The sequence below is a fragment of the Seriola lalandi genome, unplaced genomic scaffold, assembly GCF_002814215.2.
Source record: "Seriola lalandi dorsalis isolate HSWRI2012SDOR001 ecotype SW California unplaced genomic scaffold, Sedor1 jcf7180002054842, whole genome shotgun sequence".
Classification (NCBI taxonomy): domain Eukaryota; kingdom Metazoa; phylum Chordata; class Actinopteri; order Carangiformes; family Carangidae; genus Seriola; species Seriola lalandi.
The window spans coordinates 245,180-267,895 of record NW_019525395.1 but is presented as its reverse complement, the minus strand read 5'-3'; the positions used below and the strand labels follow the sequence as shown (position 1 = coordinate 267,895).

The following is a 22,716-nucleotide window of genomic DNA, read 5'->3' as shown; positions in this document are numbered from 1 at the left end:
GTTGCAACCCCACCCACACACTGATTCAAACTGATGAGACGGCTGGGTTTACACATAAACATCTTGCTGAGGGCAGCGTTAATGCGGTGCCCTGTGAATTTTAAGTAATTTTATGTTTATGCTCGTTTGCCAAAATGAGAACGTTTGCTGTAATGCAGGAAGATTCTTGCAAGCCAGCTGGCAAACGCACTGGAATAAATGAAAGTGTTTCACTGTATAATCGTGCGAGCAAGTGTTCGGTGAAAGACAGTTTCCGCAGAACAAATATTTTGGAGCTATCTGAATGTCACACATTGGAGTGGGTAAGTGAGCGGAGAGCTGCTGTTGGGACAGTGACAGTTTGACGAGAGAACATCCTGGCTGTGTTGCATTTCCCTAATCTTGCAAAATGTGCAAGCCTTCCTTCTTCCCACTGTGTTTGTCAGCTGCTTTGGGGATTAATTAGCATAGCAGGGTTGGAAATGGATCCACTGCGAGAAGAAGACTGTCCCTCATTTCACACACTGTTAGTGGGCCAGCGTCCTGCTCCTGCAGAAAGAGACGGCTCATAGTTCAGGAAACTCTGAGAAAAGGAGATTATAAACAGTATGTGCTGCTCTTAGCTCAGCGTTAGCTGTGTCAGTCGGGGGGGGGGGTTGTCACGTTCCCTAAAATAATACAGTGACCTCCCTTGTCACTTAAAATACTTATGGGGCTGCAGTGACGTACAGTAGTAGATATAACCCAGGTGTCGAGACTAAAAATACGAGACGATCTATGCAGCAGTCAGGAGAAGTGAAAACCCAGTCGTCTTATTCAATATCAGGCATAAAGGTGTAAATGTCATGCTAAGAGAGAGAGCGCACTCCTCGCTCTCCGTAGAGAGTCACTGCAGTGTTTAAACATGGCCAAAACTATGTGACTGGATTCTATTTTTTGAGGCGTTTTTAATTACAGCGTTATAAACCTGTTAACTGTCTCCAGCTCAGCGTTCAGCATGGGGGTTAACAATGAACTTACTCACAGGTATGTGTTGAGTGAATTCACTGCCGATACAGATTCAGGTACTTCACTATTCAGGTTATATTGTGTGGTTCAACAATCTTGTTGCTCCTTACTATTATTGCATTTCAAGCCTGTTTTACAATTTGGACAGATTTGAGATCAGTTAGTGACTCTGCCGCTGCTGCTGAGAGGTTCTTGTACGTTTTTATAGTCCTTTTGATTTCAGTTCTGGTTGGTTGCTGGTTGAAATTCTGAGAGTATCTTGATAATACAGGCGCCAGACTTCTGTTCAAAATGTCTCGTTGATCAGTCAGTGGGGGAAGGAAAGGACTTTGAGAGAGCTGCTTTCTTGTCCCCAGCTGATTCCTGATGAAAATTTGATGTCGTCTTTTTAGATCCTTGTATAGAGAAGACAGGCAAACGTTTTCCTCTTCAAAAAGCCAGAATGTTCTGCACTTTCAGACTATTACAAGACGTACGCATGCAATGTGTGCATGCACCAGCTCTCGTCTTCCAAAAATTCGTGAGGCACATGCATGCCTCATTTCCTGTCAATCCCTTGTGCGTGTACTCTCTCTGTACGAATCCAGCTCGGTGCGGCAGACTCTACCACTGATAATGCAAACTGTTATATAGAGAAGTTAATGATAAGTTTAAATACATTTCATGGCTATAGCAGAATAAATGTCAGACATAAATGGTATTAAAAAATTGGTGTGATATGTTGGATTATAACTTTCTTCAGTGTTGTAATAGTAAATAACGACAAAGTTCAAAGTTTCAACTACAAAAGATTTCATGTGTAACGGCCCCTTCTCTCCTCTATTTGGAGACACAGTTTGCTCAGTAACTCACCATGGGATTCAATAGAGGCAGAATGATTTCTGGAGTATTTTACTGAAGCACAATTCTGCTACTTCACTTAAATTTGCCTCAAGTTAGAGTCCTCCCAACAGAGTTGCTCTAAATTTCACCCTCAGACATTTGCAGTGTTGTTAGGTGCATCAAGGAATTTCTTTCGTGATGCAGTGCTAATTTATCTTTGTTATAGCCACTGCCTCAACGTCTTCCTACTTCACATTGTGAGACATTCATTCCCCAAAATGCCTTTCGACTTCTCCCAGAGATCATAAAGGCATTCAGCTGGGTCTGTATAGTACTGTAAGTGGAGCTAAATTTCCCTGCATAGAAAAAAATATATAGTCTGATGTCCTCCTTTCAAAAAATCCTCCACTAAACTATCACCAAACACACCAAATAGGACATGGCTTGTTGGACTGCAAAATCTTGACGAGAATTAATTAGGCAATTTGTTGATGATCGCTTTCTAAAAAGTAAGAATACTAATTCTGTGAGCAGCTAAGTGGTTGTAATGCTTCCAGCCATTTATCAGTTTTAAAAGATCATTAAGGGGCGAGAGAGCTAGCAGTGCGCACTCAGGTTGCCTGGGCATGTGCTAAGTGCACTCGGCGTCTATATGGACGGGACCCGGATCACTGAGCTTAGGCGCATGCGGATGATGATTTGCGAAACCACTCGCCTCTCTGAAATCAATATCTCCTCATGTGTTATTTACACGCTTTCCACCCCAAAGTTGTTTAGATGTCTGGTTTTCCAAAAAATCCTGGGGACAATCAATGTTCATTTCTGTTGTGCGGCTTTCTAATAGAAGTGCTCTTTACTGTGCTCACGAGGACGCCGCACTCAAACAAACATAGGAACACTCACTTGGTCTGTCATGCACAAGAAAGCTGTCATCAAGAACACGATTTTTAAAAATATATGTAAATGTATTTTTATTATATAAAATAAGATGGCCTTAATCAGTTTTTGTAAGTACTGTATATTTAAAACATAAATACTAAAATCTAAATCAAAGCATTTCTTTTTCTCCAGAGCAGAGTGTAACTTATCTGAAACTGACACAGACATAAAAAATTAAAATATCAAAATGAAATATTCCATTTCTGTAAAAACCAACAAAATTTAAGACCAAATATGAAGAACTTGAGCTTCTGCAAATAAGATGTTGCAACCCCACCCACACACAGATTCAGACTGATGAGATGGCTGGGTTTACACATAAACATGACATATCAAAAAAAAAGAAATCCAAGGAAAATGGCACCAAGAATTCCTCTGCACAGTACACATCTTCTTCTTGCCTAAGATCACCTATAGAGTCATCAAACATGGGCCCTAGGAAATGGGGGGGGGGGGGGGGGGGGAAACAGGATAACAGATGTATTAATGTCCAGATTTGAAATAATAGCAGAAAAAGGGAGTATCCATTCAGCTTAGAAATTTCTGTGGTAGCTGGGGCAGCTGCCACTATTTATTCTGCTCCACTGTGTTTCATTGATAGAAAATAGATGAGGTGCTAATGGATGTGTGCCACCAGTAGTTCTCCATCCTGTGTAAGACACAGGCTTTGCTACAGAGGCCCCTTTGTCCTCAGCTTCTCTGTATTGATTTTCTGGCATATGCTTGGTTTTCTTGAATGGTACAATTTGTAAGATTCATAATGTTGGGACGGCTCAGCCACTGCATATACACAGAGTCTGCAGAGGGATAAAAAATATATATATACTGGGCTTCACATGGCTAAAAAAAGGAATTGAGGTAAATGATTTTCTGTGCTGCTTTCCTCAGCTGAAGGGTCTTTCAACTACACCCCCCTCTTAGGACACCAGTCGTTTAGGTGGCTACATGGGACAAACACTGTTTAAACATATAATAGTTGAGTCTAAACCACCCTTCCTGCAAGCAGAGACGGCATGAAGTCTAGCCACTGAGCAGCAGTAGAAATTCTTCTTCTCACTTAGTCACAAAGCTTTCAAGTGGATATCAGACTGTGCATAATGTGTTGGAATATTTATGCATGCATGCGAATATGAGTTAGCCTGGGATTTCGGTGCATTTAGCGAACACTTAACTGGTCCAAACCAGCTCCATTCCCAAAAGGGTTCACATTCGCCAGTCTCCGGCTGAGGTTTGCAGGGAGCCAATTACGGGGCAGGTGTAAAAAGGCAGGTAATATCGTGTGAAGGCAGCCAATAAGCTCTCAGTCGCACTAATGTGAGGCTGTTACATTAAGTCTGTGGCGCTGCATTCTGGCGTAAACAAATCACAGGAGAAGCTTCTGAGAGCTTCTGTCTCAGTCACAGAGAGCCTCGGGCTTCTGTCACAACTGTAGTTAGAAATCCACAAACAGTATACTGCAGTCAGAGCTTTTACTGCAGGAACAGTTTCACACAAAGAAGAATTAACTAATTATTGACCGGTGCAAACTGCAACGATGCTGGTCGAAATGACGCCGGATTGAAGAATTTTAACAATCAGTTATTCATTTAACTCATTTAGGAAGCAAAAATGCAAATCATTTACTTCTTGCATGTGGGGCTTTGCTGCTTATCTGCTTTGTTTCATTTTTAATTGAATGACTTTGTATGTGAACCGTACTCTGAACCGTAGGCTGGCTAAGCAATTTCACATTGACGTCACGTTTGGTTGTGAGGAATTCTGATTCACTGTTTCACCCAAAGATGCAAAACATAAGGTCTGTTATTTGGAATATTTGAAATGACCAAAGACTATGATGCAGTCCGTACCACGTCTGGTGTCCAAGTGTTTATTGTGATCCCGAATGGCTACTGCAACAGCGAGCGCTTTGAAGATGATACTGCTCCAATTCATGCCTCCGACTGGCATTGTCTCCATAACAATAGCAGCTGGGGCTGGTGGGTATTATAGTATTTAGACCACCTGAGCCAAAATGACAAACAGATCATGATTTCTCAGAACTAAAATTGAAGAAATTGAAACTGGTGGCTGTGACATGAACGTATAGGATTGTGATGGGAGGAAAAATTGGAAATAGAATACAGAATGAGAAATAAATTTATATATATATATATATATATATATATACACACTCTATAATCACAATATGATTTTAAAAAATGGTTACTTTCTGAAATATATCATGTAAATCTCTAAAAGCAACGACTCCTCCAACCTGAACAACCATATAGGTCATTTCTTTCAACCCTCTGATACAATCCATAGTAGTGTCTCCTGAAATGGCGGCCCTACAGCAGCATGCATATTGGATCCCAGTTGTTATGGTTACAATAATAAACATGAGGACTGTACCAACAGAAGCATGCCTACATTCATCGCCATGGTTGCTATAATAACGGCCGTGGCTTGATTAAGGTATAGGCACAAAAACGACTTAGTTATGTTTCATAAAAGATCGTGATTTGGGTTAAAATAAATGCTTCTGAAAATTAGATGTTTGTTGTCACGGTTACAAATATTAACAACATGGTTAGCTTTGTTGTATGGTCATAGATATAGAAACGACAAACTGCTGTAAGACCAAAGAGCTTCTGCCAAAACAGTAAAGTAATGAAACTGATTTAAGGATTTTTTACTGTTGGGTAGAACCATAATGGGATTAACCTGTGATGCCCCAGGACTTTTTTTTTGGGCCCATTTATCCTCCCTTCCTTTCACTTCTAAGTTCCCATCAAGTTCAGTGCACGCAGACACCAAGAGGCCGACCAACATCTCTAAACATGCAACTAAATGCTCTTCGTTTTTCTGTGTGTCAGTGAGTTTGAAGCAAATTGGTTTAATTTATGTAGAAATGTGCAGCATGTTAACAATATGTTCACCATCTAAAATGAAGACGCAGGGCCCCTCTCAAAGAAAGGGCCACAAGATTAGTTAATAATGCAGGAGCCGGCGACTTTGTCATCAATCAACTGTATTGAAACCAGTAGAAACAAGTTGAAGCTGAGGTTGTTTGGACCCCGATGGAGTGTGGGACCTGGGGGCAGCTGCTCGCTTTGCCCTGTAAGTAATTCAGTTGAGTGTGCAGAGATGCTGAGAAGACAGAAGTGAAGTAGTTTAAAGGCTGGGACGATGCTGAAACCTGCTTTAAACTTAGATATCGTCAGTCATTTTGGAACATTGAACATTTAACGCTTATATTCCCATCTGTGTAACTGACAAAACATCACCCCTTGATCCGCAGCCGATTTCCTCATATTCAAACCCACCTGAATGCTGATGTTCATATTGTCTATTGACTCCCGCTAAATGTCCGTCACGGTAACATTGTCCGCGCCGAGCGTGGTGCCAGGCTCTGTCAGGCAGGGGTTGGCGAAAATTTTTTTGATTCTTTTTCCCTTTCCACTCCCAATGTCACCTTGGCTGTCGTGCTGGCTTGAATTCCTTTTGGAGCTGGAGTGAATTCTGGGAAGTGACAGTGGAGATTGCTAATCCGTCAGAATGATTTGGTGACAGGCGAAAGTGCTAATCCTCCCATGTTATTCAGTGCCAGTGAGGACTGGCTAATCCCTCGCTGAGGGTCTGATGTAAAGAGAGATGCCGCTAACTAAACGGCTCTCCAGGAAAATGATAGAAGGGGGGTCTGGGATCGAGTTCACACTTCCAGTACACACTGATATTAACATAGCCAATATTTACTGCTGCTCTCGTACATATCTTTTGATTCGAAGCCAAAAACTTTTTTTTTTCTTATGTGCTGACTGGCAGCGGAGTGGAGAGACATTTGGGCCCTTAGATGAATAGAAATCATGATTATGAGAAACACGGATTTAAAGACGTTTTTCAAACTTATTTTTGGGTGAAATTTTCATCTTTTTTTTCGGTGGGGAAACTGACTTAGTTTTCAAATTTTTTTGAGTGAGCCTAACACTGAGTGATCATTAATAAGTGATTACCACAATTCTGATTAAAAAAAAAAAAAAAACTTAACTCAAGTAGACTTGTCGAAATAGATTTTTTTCGTTCCAAACTCACAGAATCTTGAATTCATCTTTTCTCATCTTAAAAAAAAAAAAATGTAATTACTGAACAAAGTCTTGAATGCAAGTGATGCTGTTGTAGCTTATTTCTCTCACTCCCTGCCTAAACACAAACTGACTTTGAATCCGGTGAAAACATGTTACGGCTTTGGCACAAAACGTCCACGAGTTCAAACATCTGTCTGAGAAAGTAGCTGCTGCAGAGATCAACCCAGCGTTCAGGCTTTCATCAGATTTCTTGTTATTAATAATTGCTAGCAGGCAAAATTACTTCCTAGAAATGTGGAGCTGAATACAGAGAAAATATCTGGTCCCATGCTGACACAGTTGGTAAGTGGAGGAGACTTTCCAGGGAACGAGAGGAGTGTAAATCCTGAAACAAAAAATTGGGAATGAGAGGTTATAATAATCACAAATCCCTTGGCAGCTAATGAGAAATGACAGATTTTTAAAGCTTGTATCAATTATGCAGCTGGCAGATGTATCTTGCTTGCTTTTTCTAGTTTTGGATACCTAATGTAAATACAGATAACAGATAATGTTTAGTATCTGTTGAAATTATTTTTTAAATTTGGATATTAGTAATCCACTGACCCAGAGGTAGTATGCTTAAAGGACAAGTTAGATGTCCTAAAACACTATTTTTGAGTTGACAACCTAATTATTTGCACTTTCTAATGCCACAGTATAGTTGACTGTGGGTCTCTCATTCACGGAGATGACTCATTTTTTGAATGAGCCTGAGATATTAGATAAAATAAATGTCCAAGAATATCTATGATTGCAGATCAGACATGTAGAAAAAGACATAGAGGTGGAATAGATAGACATGTAGGGATACAAGCTTATTAAGTGTATTCCTTCTTTTGCAGAGAGTTAGATGAGAAGGTCAACATCACTCTTGAGTCTGTCTGTTAATTATGGATCTGCAACCAGCAACAGGTTAGCTTAGCTTAGCTTAAAGACTAGAACTAGCCTGAGTCTGTCCAATGGTAACAAAGTCGGCCTGGCACCACATCACAGGCTCATTAACTCAAATGAAACATAAGGTGTTAATTGGTTTGTTAATTTGAGGTGCTATTTGAGAGATTTCTTCACCTTTGCATAGAGCCAGGCCAGATGTTTCCCCTAGTTTCCAGTCTTTATGCTAAGGTAAGCTAACCGTCTCCTTCCATTCATTCTTTTGACTGTGAAAAATACTGTTTAAAATACTTTTTAATTACTATTAAATTAATAACTACTAGTAAAATTACTATTTTGGATATTGCACCAATACGTGTGGATCCATGATATTTGAAACTCGATTATTTTCAATATACCATCTGTAGTGTAAAACTTATTATATAATATACTTGCCTGTTTTGTCTCACAAGGACAGAATCTAGCTGTTGTCAGTGGCTCTTCTGAGAGCCTCAGTTCTTAAGGACACAACATAGCAGTGCAGCCCGTCATTCATGTTGCACTTCTTCTTTAAGTAAATAAAAATGCATTATTTATGAGTCTCCATGCTGTTTTCAAATGAGAGAACTTTCCATTGTTCTCATTTCCTCTGAGATCCTGAGAACCGTCTGTTGAATCTTTAAATCAAGGATGGACCTTAATCAATACTCGAGATCGATATTAGCACCATATAAATGCAACAGGCTCCTACTAGGACAGTACAAATGCCTCCCTTGAGTTTTGTGGCAAACATAAAAATGTTGACAACCGGAGACCGTCGAACATCAGCAGCCCCCCCCCCCCCCCTTTATTTTTAGACGTAAGGAATAGATGTAAGTTAACACTTGACCTTTTTAAAGTTGCGACGCCTCTGTGGTTTGGCGTCATCTGAAATTGAAAGGAACACAGTTTTGAAGGTAGCCAGAGGAGCTCCTTCAGCTTTTTTAAATTGTACATGATATGCTGCATTGTGTGTGGAGTAAAAACTTGTATGTGGGCTATTTTGGTGTGTGTGTGTTTTTTTTTTTTTTTTTTTTTTTTTTTTTTTTTTTTTTTTAATATGGTTGTTAGGATTTCACACAAGCTTAACAGAAGATAATCCTAACCCCTACCCCAGCTGCAGTAAGCTTTGGATGGCACTCCTACAAACTGCTGAAAGTTGGAACTAAAAAAAAAATAATGCTGTTTTGAAACACATTACATGGAACTTGTTTGCAGAAGATAACATTATTAGAATGGGTGCGGGGAAAAAAATCTGGTGTAATATGCTAAAACAAATCTTGTTTTAGTGAATGGGGGTAAAAATGGGCCTATGAATCAGCGGTGGTATACATATACCATGAAAAATGGATGAGTTCTACCTCCTGAGACTAAAATTAGACAGAAACTTAATATGGCAAATGTCCTTCAAGTAACACTGTGGTTTATAAGCAACAACAAGGGAGAGAGGGTGAGGAAAAAAAATATGCTATTCTACAAAACACTTGCCAAGCTAGGTAGGGAAACGTAATGCCACTCGACACGCCGTGGAAAATCAGATTATTCCTTTTTTTTTTTGCTGTAAACCTAAGGAGCCGTTTGAAATGAGGCAACGGTGTCTTTTCGAGCAATCATTTCACACGATATGATTACTGTGTGACTGTCCTTCAGTGACAACAGTGCCGAGGAAGAATATAAAGTGGGATAAAGGATAAAATGTACAATGTAGTATGAATATTGATGCTCATTTTTCAGTACCATTATCTCCGGATTTGAGTGTGTGAATGTTAATGTTTTTTGAGGAAAAAAAAAAAGAAAAAAAGATTTAAAGTGGAAGCACTTGGCAAGCAGCTAATAGATTGGCTACTTAACTACTTCATTAATTAATGAGGAAGGACCTTAATGGACTTTTTGGTCCTTTAGCTTGTGGAAGGATTTATTAATGACTCACATTTAAAGTGCAGGTTTAATGTTGTATTCATTTGTCAATTAAAGCTCTTTTATTCATGTATTACTGCAGATCACTTTTAAATCAAACTTCCACAAAGTTTTTTGTTGCTTGATGACCTTTTCAGAAACATTACATAACATTGCTGCCTTCATCTCTAAATTTAAAGTAAAGCTATGTTTTCAGGCAGTCACATTTGTCCTTCACATACATGTTTATTATCCTTTTACTCAGACATTTACAGAGAGCGCCACAATGCTCACATGATATTTTGCCTCTGGCGCACAACAAGATCATCGTCACTGCTGAGAACAGCGCTGAGTTGGAAATAATGTGCAGGAAGAAGAGTTTTGTCACAGGCTGAATCAGTGATGGATTATTTTGCCTTAATTAATGACTACTTTCAGTGCAGGCAACACGTGCCCCCTCTTACCCCGCATGTTTTACATCATTTTTTGGTTTATTTAATGTTCAACAGAGCCCAAGCTTAAATTGATAAGACATTAACCTGCATTAATTAAGTCATAAAGTTGATATAGCGGATGCTTTGGCAAGCATTTGATGATTTACATGTAGAGAAGTGCGTTCATTTGGACTTGGGAGTTGTGTCCACCTGATGAATCCAAGTCCAGTATTCACTGTCCTTTTTAGATCTGCTTTGGTCTCTAGTATCTGGCTCCCCAGCTGCTAACTGTGTTACTGTCGTTATCACTTGTTGCTAGGCAGGTAGCATATAGTGAGTTGTTGTTGTTGTTGTTGTTTTTCTTTTCATGAAGCAGTTGCCATTTGTGACTGAATGTCAGAGTGTGTGAATCAAAACAGTAAAGTTGCATGAACCCCAAAACAATATACAAAAAGATGGTGAGTGCTCCATACTGCTGATGCTTATCTTCTGTTCTCTACAAACAAGCCCCTCTGTATTACATGTAGTAATTTCATCCATTGTTGATGTGAAAACATCTAATAGAGCAGCTTTAAATCCCTTAATCTATGGCATTCAGTTCAGACTTGTGCTGCGCTGAACGTGTTTGGTAAATGTTACTAGGTCTGACCTAATGCCATCACAACCTTTCTGTTAAGTGACCTATTCGTGAGACCAGCATGTAAAATTGCTATCACATCTATGTAACAAGGAGCATGTCTGAAAGGGGCCTTAAATTCAGATTGCAACAATTTAATGTGACCAGCAGGATATACTGGCACAAGCTGTTGTGACATAATTCAGCTGGTGGAGGAACGTAATGTTCACATTATTCATGTCCACAGCGTGGATGCTGTGTCACAGCCTGTGTCAGTGTTTATGCTTTTTGTTTCAGTACTGAAGGCTGCGGTGTGGAAGCACCACGCCGCCTCTCCCTCTTTCTATCAGTATGAGCAAACACTGTCTAAGTATTAACTGGACTTTTCTAAATCCAGAGACTGCAGGGTAAAGCAACATCCCTTGTGAGCCCGCAGCACAGCAGACATACAACAAGCCACATGGTGGAAGACAGGATACACTGTTGATGGCTCAACAACGCATCGCTTCAGAGGAAACATGGCCAGTGGTGCAGAAAGGAGCTGTTTAATTGGCAGAGTTTGAATGCACAAGCACTAATTAGCCGAGAAGAACACGGTTCAACTTCCGAATCCCAAGAGCATCCTGAAAACTCCGCTGACATTTTGCACTCTGCAGGGTGGTCAGCGGGTGTGCAGCACGCCATAATTCACAGAATAGAAAATGCATTTGGCTTGTTAGTATTTGTTTTGAATACACAGTGAATTATCATTAAATTGAGCTCAGGCTACACAGAAAGTACAAAGTATTAGGAAAGCCTTTCGGGTGCTTTTGCACAATTTACATTTCTGTGGTCTTAAAGATTAAGTCAAGTAGCTCCTCTGCTTCTTTTTCCTCTACATCTTCCACAATGGTATGGACATTTAAAAAAAAAAAAAAAAAAAAAAGAAGGGGGGAATCAAAAGGGATTTTTTTTTTCCATGAGATAATTTGATGAATAGATACATATCCCTTGTGTTTTGTTAATTCACTGTATCACGACAAGCTCCCATCAAATTCCATGTAAAACACTGCTAGTGTGTCGTAAACGCAATTTACACACACACATTTGTTTCCGCATAAATACGCAGAGGCAAAAAGAACGATTGGTTTAATGATACGTCCTTTCAGGTCAATTATCATGCAGAGTATGTTATGTTATATGCTCACACTGAGGCAATAATCGGCTACATGTGAACTCTCTCATGTGAAATAATTTCATTATTCATGCCACTATACTATATCTGGAAATGAGCGAAGCCAAACAGTCGCGCTCGTGTTTAATATTTCAGGGGAAAACAAGGATGAATGAGTACTTTACAGTTTTTATGAGTCCAGTGATCCAAATGAAAACTTAGGAGAAATGTACGCTTTTTTTAAAATGAACAAACAAGTGTAAAATGTGCACTAAACTTCTTTGCAGAGGTTGTAGTGAGATTTGTGTTATAAATAATAATGGCTCCTTTCCAAGGAGCTGAGTGGGAAATAATTGCAGCCACGTAAATGAATTCAAAGCCACATATTTGCAAGGCTGTGCGAAGAGGAGAGAGGATTTATAGTAGAGATTATTATGCACCCTAACCACAAAAATGACCCATGCTTTTAAACCTCTATCCACACATATTGGGGCAACTGTGCTAATAACGTTATCTTAATGTTGCAGCACTGCAGATAGGACTTCTCACAAAAGCTCTCATTTAATGGACGCTGAAGGAAAATAAAAGTGTCGAGCACGATTCTGTCAATAAAATTCACGTCCTCCTCAGTCCAACGTTTATTTGCTCTGCTCCTGTCAAAGGCCACAGGTTTAGAAAGTGGCGTGATAATGAACAGGGATTTAATGGCGCTCATCTTGACAGATATGCCCACAGATTAAAATCAACATGCGCACAGAGCATTGCTTAAGTATTATGGAGATCTCCTGGAAGAGCTGTAATCAGTTTCTCAAGCTTTACTTGTTTAAAATCACATTAGAAATCACAGTCAACCCAAGCAAACAAGGGTTTTATCAAATCTCGTAAGCGTGGCTTTCCTCATTTCTTCATGTATTTCTGCTTTATCTTATACTCTGCTCTCTTATTTTTCCCTCTTCTCGCTCTCACTCTCACAGTGACTCATGCATCACCCTACAGCTCCTTTTCGGCTGTCAGATTTTCTACAGTTTCACTTTGACTCTAATCCAATTCAGAACCAAATCCCAAAATGCCCAAAACGGCTGCCCTTCTCAATGACCCTCCTCACCATTACCATTTACCCAGAATTCTGTGGGATCCTGTATGTTTTCCATCTTGCCCATGACACGCTTGGCTCCGAGTGTTTCTAAAAATATGGTAGAGCTCAAAGGGAGAGTAGATATGGCCACTACAGTACAGTATGTGTGCCACCTAGGTCAGCCTGGGTCAGGCTGTCAGAGCCATGGCTGTATACAAATAGGCCAGTCAGGGTGTAGAGTCATATGGCGGTGATGTGCCATGGACAAACTTCAAGTCTGTACATTGCATTAATCATTTTTGAGGATGTAATACCATCACCATATAATGTTGATATTGTGAACATATTAGCGAAAAGATTATGTACTTATCCAGCAGGCATAGAGCATGGACATTAATTAACATTAAGTCTTCTGGTGCTCTAGCCAATCTAAGTCCAATATCTAGTAGCTTTGTTTTGGTCTCCATCAACTACTCAGCAAAAGGCCTGTCTCTTCAGATGCTATGCTATGAATGTGTTTGTTGCTGGGAAGGTAGCGTACAGGGAGTTTAGCTGAATATTTTTGCAGTAAATAGCTTCCTGTTGTGGCTGGAAAACGATGTTGATGCACAGAGAATTTTTACATGTTGTAATTACTGTAATTACCTGTTGGTTTGTCCCCACAACCAACACCTGTTACTTTCTGCATAGTTATATAAAATGTCGCACCTTTGAAATGTGACACATTCAAATATCTGCTATTCGATGTTATACGGTAGTTTCTTGAATTTGGGACCACATTTCCCGTGAGCTAGCAGCTTCCTGCTCTTACTGCCTAAAATGTTGGAAGTGATTTTTGTCCCCATCTGCCTCTCACTCCTTCCACCACCTGTCATTGCCAGAAAGCCTGAAAAGATTTAGCTCCGTTTTGCTTGAAAAACAGAGCTCTAGTCAAAACAAGCTAGTTAATCTCCAGCTAATTCTGACCAGGTGCCAGACAATACATAACAGAGAGTAGAAGAACTAAGCCAAAGCAATTTTTACAGCAGTGACCTGAGATTATTTCTTTTAATCCGACCAATGTTTGAAGAAGTGACTAAGTCTTGCTAAAATTCTAGTTACAGTTTAGGGATTCGCAATTATCAAACTACTATTTCTTGGATATTTGTTTCCCCATAATAAACCACTGACCTATACACACACACTTGATGGATCACACATTATATTATATTATATTACATACTGTCAACTGTCATCAGCTATCACTGGGTCATTGTGAGGACGTAGAAACATGTCTTAAAGGCAAACAACTGAAAGCCCAAAGAAAGAAAGCAGTGGGAGGACAGTGTGCTCTGTGTGCTACATGGATTGGGACATCAAACAGACGTCTGGTCTTCAGCAGAATCAAAGCTACATCATTTTTCAAGGTTATCCACTTGTACGAGTGCTGAAATAGTCTTTTAATCCAAGGACACAGTTTACAGTCTTTGAGGAATCATCTTCTTTTTTTTATTTTTTATTTGCATTGTGAAAATCTGGATCAGGACAGATTTTGGTTTATGATATTTAATTTAAATGTGTCAGTTTTTTTTATAGGAGGCTTTAAAATGCAGAAAGACAAATCTAATCTATTTACAGCTCAGAATGAGAATTCTTATTGGCCTGTCAGGGAAGCTAAACTTATTTTACATTTTTTTTAAAGTTGAACTGAGAAGCAAAAGAAATCCTCCAGCACAGCAATAGCAGTTTTATCATGTAGCCTACTTTTTTCTTTTCTTTTTTTTTCTGCTATGAGCTTAAATAAGTTACGAGGCTGTGGTGTTTTCTCTGCGCAGAGCCATGTTAAGACTGCACGCTGAGTGCCACACAACTCTCCGACAGATCACCAGCCCAGTTCCCCGCTGCAGCAACAGACAACTGGACTGTAATTATTAAACAGAGAGGCAGGGAGGAACAGAGGCTGACGGGTAAAGGCAGACTGATAAATACACAAAGACAGAAGCAGGCTTGTAGACGGATAATAAGGTAGACGGACAGAGATAGTTACCAGAGCACCAGATGGATGGGCAACAAGACAGGTCGACAAATAGCAAGGCGGTGAGGATGACAGCTTGGAAACACCTTAAACTAGGCTCCGCTGTACCAATGAAACTGAATTTCCAGGAATGTATTCAATTTGCGTGTTCTCTCCATGCGAGGACTAAAGGAATATGAAGAAATGTCACCCTCCTTACTCTATTTCTTCCCCTCTTTTTTTTTTCATTAATTTGATTGGCAGACTACATAGAGCGGATGGGAGTAAGGGTTTGTAGTTGCTGTGGCAACGGCCTGCTCTTTGTTAAAGGCTACATTCCTGGCATCTGATGTGTCTGCGCTGCGATCGATAAAAGCCCAGCCTGCAGGGACTGATGAACGGACTGGGGCTTATGCAGGACTCGGGGAGAGAAAAGGAGTTAGGCGGAAGATGTGTGAACAGGAGGACGGAGAGATAAAACAGCGGTAGAAAGAAAAGGGGGGAAAAAAAGAGGAGAGATACGGAGATGCGAGTAGTGCAGCTGCTGAGCCGGGCGGAGGGGTGAGTGCTGTGGGAAAGGTAGTGTGTGTGTGTGTGTGTGTGTGTGTGTGTGTGTGTGTGTGTGTGTGTGTGTGTGTGTGTGTGTGCGCGTGCTCTCTATGGCTCCTTCCACCTCATCTCGGCTATTTTCTGAATGTCACTCACTTCACTATCAAAGTAAGGTGTGTGTCTGTCTGTGTGCTCATCATCTGCTTACCTTGGCAGGATTTTGCTAAGCAGTGATTGACAGAGCTCTTCAAAGCAGTCAGAAAAGCCTTTTCCTTTTTTTCTTTTTCTTTTTTTTTTTTTTTTTATAAAAGGCGTCTTTCATATTTCTGGCATTTTTCTGCACATTTTATGATAGTGCATTCAAATTTCCACCATTCACAGATGTGACTTATGTTTTACACACCTAATTGGCAAAGATAGCCATGAGCAGAATACAGATACAACTGGTAATGAGGCAATTATGGTCAGCCACTCTGTCTGCATAGCCATCTGTCAATTCAACAACCTGTGGCTGCGAGGAGGTGGTTTTCTGCTCTTTTTTTTTTTCCTGTCAAGGGCTGTGCCATCCCGAGCTGTGGAGAGGCATGGCTCTCGGAGAACAAAATGTTTTACAGTTGTACTCTCTCCCTCATTACCCTGTCGTTATCTCTTCTCTCTGTAACACCCCACCACCACCACCACCACCCACCCCCTTCCCCAAGTACAGCGGCTGGGAGCTGGAACCACATTTCTTGTGCACGAAGAAAATGTAAAAAATAAATTACAACACCCATGAATAAAGTTAACTGAATGAGAGAGAAATGAGTAAATCATAAAAAAACACTGTATTGATTCCTTTCTTCATATTCAAAGAAGTCTTCAATCTACTCGGGGAATCTAATGAGCCACAAAGTTAGTTTTCACATATAAAGTGCAGTTATCATATTATGTGGAGCTAAAAGTGCTGCCACAACAGTACACTTTTTCTTTTTTTTTTCTTTCCATCGTCATACAGAGAGAGCAGTGAGTGCAGTAGTGTTCCTCCAGACCGGGATTTAGCCTGTGAGTAATGTTGAAAACAGCTACAAACAACATACAACGTGACTGATTTCTGTTGTAAACTTTCAGGGACAAAAGTAATCCAAATATATAGATTATGAAGTAGCTTTCATTTGCAATAACGAGCAGCAGAATGGAAACTAAAGGAGCAATAAAGGGATGAAGCAAATAGAAACTGTTGTGAGGATTATGTAAATGTATGCATTTGTTATTCTTCAGAGTTTCTGTGTTTATCACTTGTTTTTTTTTTCCTATTGACTATGAAATATTAAACATGTTAATGCATATTGATACGTACTGTAGATGCCTAATCTTTGTGATAAATAAAGAAACTCAGTGTTTTCAGTGCAACATGAGACAATGAGCCAGTGAGACGATGCTGATTACTTAGTAAGGAGTCATATATATTTGTTTCCATTCATCCTGCCGGGTTATGTGTGGCTGGCAAATGCTGCTGTAATCTCTGTGGACTGACTTGTAGAAGCAAACACAAGCTGACATTTCATTTCCTATTTAGTTTGTGTTTTAGTTTGAATACTTGCCCCCCCCACACACACACACACACACACACACACACACACACACACATATACATATACCGTGCACGACATTATCTGGGATGTAAAATACACAGACACAACAAATCCACACGGGCATTTGGCCTCCCTGCACTCTAACGAGGGTCATTTCTCGCCGTCCAGACAAAACATCTTCCATCCTCATAAAGCATCTCCAGTTAGCCTGCAACCTTTTGTGTTAGCACAGCAATGAACGTTCTCATTTTTCTGCAGCTGATATTTCTCTTGCTGTGTCTTGCCCTGCTGTGAGTTTAATTCCATTATATCCTCCGTGCCAGGAAAAGGGACAGTTCATTAAGAGAGAAAAGACTTGGCAGTTTAAGCAGACATGAAGTGCACAAGGTTGAAAATGAAAGGGAGGGGAGGGGGGGGGGGGGGGGGGGGGGGGGGGGGGTGAGACAGTCTGAGTTGAGTTTAGTGTGACGTATTCTAACACATTTCCTCGTTCATGTGTTGTGTCTTGCAGGGCTTGTTCGTGATGGTGCTCTGTATGGACAAGAAGCTGTGCCATGACAGAGGGCAACGTGGGTAAAAGAGACATGCGACACCCAGCCCCGCATCACTGCCACCTCTTCCTGGGCGGGGCCTTGCTGCTTCTCCTGGCCAGCTCAGCTCTGAGCTGCCCCGCCCGATGTGAGTGCTCTGCCCAAAGCAAGTCGGTCAGTTGCCACCGCAAGCGCCTGCCCACCATCCCTGAAGGCATCCCCATCGAGACGCGCGTCCTGGACCTCAGTAAGAACAAACTACGCATCATCACGCCGGACAACTTCTCCTCATTCCAGCAGCTGGAGGACCTGGATCTCAGCGACAACCTCATCAGCGTGGTCGAGCCGGGCTCATTTCGCTCTCAGCTCGCTCTCCGCTCGCTCAACTTCCGCAGCAACTTGCTTCAGCTGGTTCCTGCTGGTGTGCTGTCAGGTCTGACCAACCTCACCCGCCTTGACCTCAGCCACAACCGACTGGTGGTCCTCTTGGATCATGCCTTCCAAGATCTGCGCAGGTTGTCATCTCTGGAGGTGGGTGATAATGAACTAGTTTTCATCTCTCAGCGGGCTTTTACAGGATTACTGGGACTCCAGAGTCTGACCCTGGAACGGTCCAATCTGACCGTGGTCCCCACTGATGCTCTGGCACATCTGCACAGTCTGGTCGAACTGCGCATGCGCTACCTGAGTATTAGTTTTCTAAAGCCTTTCTCCTTTAAAAGGTTATCTCGTCTCCGCCAACTGGAGATTGATTACTGGCCCTGGCTGGACACACTGCCTCCCCTCTCACTGCACGGACTCAACCTCACAATGTTGTTCATAACCAACACTAACCTGTCTGCCTTCCCTGGCGCAGTGCTGCGCAACCTGCCCTACCTCACACATCTCAACTTGTCCTACTGCCGCATCCAGCACATCCATCAGGGAGAGCTAGGCCAACTCCCACACCTGGTGGAGCTCCGCCTACAAGGGGCTCAGCTGGTCTCTATCGAGCCCTTTGCTTTTGTGGGTCTCAAATCCTTGCAACTACTGGATGTGTCACGGAACCGTCTGGACTCTCTGGAGAGGGGAGTGTTTGCCTCACCAGACAGCCTCCAGAGGCTTTGTCTTGGAGGAAATCCATTAGTGTGCGACTGCAGATTGCTTTGGCTCCTCAATAGCCACAAGCCCCCCTCTTTGCAGATTCTGGATGTCCAGCCTGAGTGCAGTGCCCCCGAGCACCTCCTGGGGAAAACTCTGCGTGACCTCAGGGAGCCTCTGGTGTCTAGGTACATGACCTGCACCAGGCCACGAATTGGACCCAACACGACACAGCTGCTGATGGCTGATGAGGGTCAGCCCGCCCGCTTGAGCTGCATGGCAGAGGGAGCGCCTCGGCCCTCTGTGGTCTGGATTACACCTCACAGACGCTACATCACAGCCAAGAGCAGTGGTAGGGTGGAAGTCCAACCAGATGGCACCCTGGAGATCAAGGCAGCGGAGCTGCATGACAGCGGGGTGTACTTGTGTATTGCCAGTAACCCTGCTGGCAACGCTAGCCTGTCAGCATCTTTAGCTGTGAAGAGCCTGGGCATTGGGGACAGATCTCACTATAGCAACAGGAGCTCAAACTATCTGACAGACTCTAACAGCACATGGGGGAATGGGACAGTACTGTACAACATGACAGTCCCCATAGACATTAAGACTATCATTATATCTACAGCCATGGGCTGCCTGTCCTTCCTAGGTGTGGTCATATTCTGCTTCCTGCTTCTGTTCGCCTGGAGCCGAGGGAAAGGACGTCATAAGAGCAACTTTGATATTGAATATGTCCCTCGCAAATCAAACGGGGCAGCGGCCGAGGTGACAGAAACAAGTGGCCCAAGACGGGTCAACATGAAAATGATTTGAAAAGGATGCAGACTGACGTACATGATAACAACGTCAACAACACAGTGCACACATATCAGCTGAAATTTTTTTTTTTCTATGACACAGTGGATTTGTGACAAAAGAAAGTGATGTACTATTATAGTGGGTGTCAATATGACGGTGATCTAGTGATAAAGTGGACATGTGAATATAAAAGTGATATATGAAACTGTGGACGTGTTTATATGAAATAATGTTCTCATACAGTACATTGAATATAATACTATAACCAACATATCAATATGAGAGTGATAGTGCTGCACTAGGCATGTGTTTCAGTGGTGATGTGATGAGTAATGATGTTGTCGACTCACCATGACATCAAGGTGGAGGAGGGAGCCGCTGGGAGTGACAGGGGACGCCTTTGCGTGGCAGTAGAGCTATCATCGCTGCAACATGTCAGGACTAAATTGTCTAATACCCATCTTAGCTGCAGTATGAAAGGCGTGTGTCGTGTTCATGTATGCGCGCATGTGTGTATGTGTGTGTGCATCAGTGTGCGCATGTTGCATTCGTGTGTTTCTTTGTGCATGTGCACGCATTGCCTTTCTTGTTGGACGGAACAATTAAAATGAATGATAGGGTCCAAAGCGTTTTTTCCAGGCCTTTGTTCTTGTTCGATCACTGTAACAACAGTGTTGTCGCTGTTGAGTAAAACAGAGGATGATCTATGTTTGTATGCAAAATCACAATTATCATATTCAAGAGAAATGCTGCATAAATTTTGAAATAGGTCAACGTCCCCCTTGGAATGACTCTGACATTAGATGGGGATTTTTCAAAACTCAAGGAAATGTTAAACACACACACACACACACACACACACACACACACAAACACAGTAGTTACAGTGTGAAGCCAGAGCTTTGTCTTTACAACAGAGCTCACTTTCCTGTGAAATAGCAGTGGTCTGTGGTGTTATTACTCCGGAAAGGCTTCCAGCTATAGAAATGGCATGTTAAACCCATTTTATAACATAATAAATCATGGGCAGATTTTCCTGCCAGACAAATCCCTTGATATGATATAAAAGAGTCGGTGACCAGACACAATGGCAAAGATTTACTGGCCGGTGCCCTCTTTGGGACAAGACAAAGTTGAGCTTCACAGATTTATAGGTTGAATTTCTCCCCCCTTGCATTTTTCTTTGATCGCACCACTTCAAGCTAGCGTGTGCGGGTTCTTCCCTGGGGCACTGAGGGGTTCTGGGTATTTAATAGATGGCAATTTGAAAGTTGTAGTGGAATCTTGTATTGTTTAGTTTTTTTGTTGAAAAATGTTTTAAATGTTTAGAAAAAAAAGTAAATTGAGGGCAATTCTTTGTATTGCAGGGATGTGGGTGTTCAACTTGTGTGATCCTGTTGTGATAAAAATGTTCAAGGTTGTATAATTGTTTTCATATGACAAATTTATGGGTATATTTTCAAATTGAAATAAATCTTAATCATACCCCTAAGATTGTAGTTCCAGTAGTTAAAATTTTGTTTAGTGGCTTTACAGTGACCTGAATATGTTTTAAATCATTTCTATATTATAGTATTATTATACCATTCTAATTCTAATATCACCATGAAAAATATCCCTAAAGTAACTAATTATATTTCTCTGTCACTAAGTATTGTGTTAATACAGTACAGTCCTGACTTTACTGACTTTGCCCTGGTTTTTTCCTTTTATATCATGTCATAAAGTAAACATTTTGTTGTAGCTACTCATTGGGTTAATGGCTTTTTCCCTTATGTGGTCAATATAATATGGGGAACATTTGATATGTCTATTTATGTTTCCTCCTTGCTGTTTTTACAGCTGACTCCGTGTGTCCTGTCCGAAAGGGTAAAAGGGCTTATACTAGTTAGCTCTTACAGGTATCAATGCACTCGTCGAGCCTGAACACTACAGTATGTTCATTATACAGGTTAAAATTTGAATTTGTCCAAGATTTTGTTTTATGACCAAATAAACGAATGGCATTCCCGTCAGCCTCAACTGTACTTTGTGCCTAGTGCTAATTAGCTAATCTTAGCATGCTAACACACAAAAACTAACACTATGAACATGGTAAACATTATATATATATATATATATATATATATATTAGCACTGCAAGTACGTTAACATGCTGACATTAGCATTCAGCTCAAAGCATGTCCCTATGACCTGCAATGTGAGGGTCATGTGGTCAGCGGATACAGCCACAGCTATCTGTATACTAGTTTTCGCTAGCCTTGCTAGCTTGTCTACTTGAGCTGTAATTCTCCGCACAGAAAAGATAAAAAAGCACATTAGGCCAAAGCTTGTTTGCCATCCTGAAGCATTTCTTTATTCTTTCATCATATCCTTTTATTTAGTCATGATAAACAGTGAATCAAACAATGCTTTAATTTTCTAATGTAAAAACAAGAGTTACGAAAAAGCTGAGGGCTCGAAACAAGCCAACCTCTTGCCAAAATATATCACATGTAATAGATTATATATTTTCATGAATATTAATGCAAACATAACTGCTCTAGTTAATCATTTTATATGAATTATTAACTGTGTTAGAGGATTTTCCCTCAAATCCTTTAATGTGTGGGTCGTCCACTTGATCTATCTGTTGGGAATGTGTGAGAAATATTTAATAGTGAAGAGGACACGATGCTCTGTGCCACGTTATTATACCACACCCACAGCCAGTGTGGTTTCCCATCTTGGTGCAGCCTCAGAGAGCTACTAGCATGGCTGTAGATTGTAGTAGCATAAGACTTCCCCTCTCTTACACCTCTCCAGTGTCTTTCCCACACAGTGCAAGTGTTCTAGTTTGGATTTAATGAGCCATGCACAGAAACAGACAACACTGTCAACAGTCTTGTGTGGGATAAGCATGGTATCCATTCAAGTTTTGTCATTTTTTATTGTTTGAATGTCAGTGTGGTTTATATCACAAACCAGACAAGCTGACTATGAGCAAATGTTCTTGATTTTGAGATTTTTCTTTAGGGGTTCATTTATGCCCTGTTGCCCTTGTTACCATTGTGCCTTCAGACACTGCTTAAGTGTCTACCCCGGTCTTATTTCTGCAGATTTAAATTCCTCTAGACATCCTTCCTATACACTGCCAAGATATTAAGGGAGTCCCAGTTGTTTCCAACGGTGACAGTCTTTGGAAGCAGACCAAGCGGAGACAGCCATCTGGGTTTCCCGTGCATCTTTAATCCTGGATCAAACAATCAAACAGACAAC

General features: G+C 41.1%; 1 protein-coding gene across 1 annotated transcript in view; it reads left to right on the top strand.

Annotated features, from left to right (window-relative positions):
* lingo2b (leucine rich repeat and Ig domain containing 2b) overlaps positions 1-21,469 on the top strand; it is a 32,863-nt gene extending 11,394 nt beyond the window's left edge. Inside the window, exon 2 of the mRNA XM_023426847.2 lies at positions 17,562-21,469. Within this exon, the coding sequence (XP_023282615.1) occupies positions 17,605-19,473 (1,869 nt within the window). The 5' untranslated portion in view covers positions 17,562-17,604 and the 3' untranslated portion in view covers positions 19,474-21,469. The remainder of the gene's footprint in view (positions 1-17,561) is intronic.
* The last annotated feature ends 1,247 nt before the right edge of the window (positions 21,470-22,716 follow it).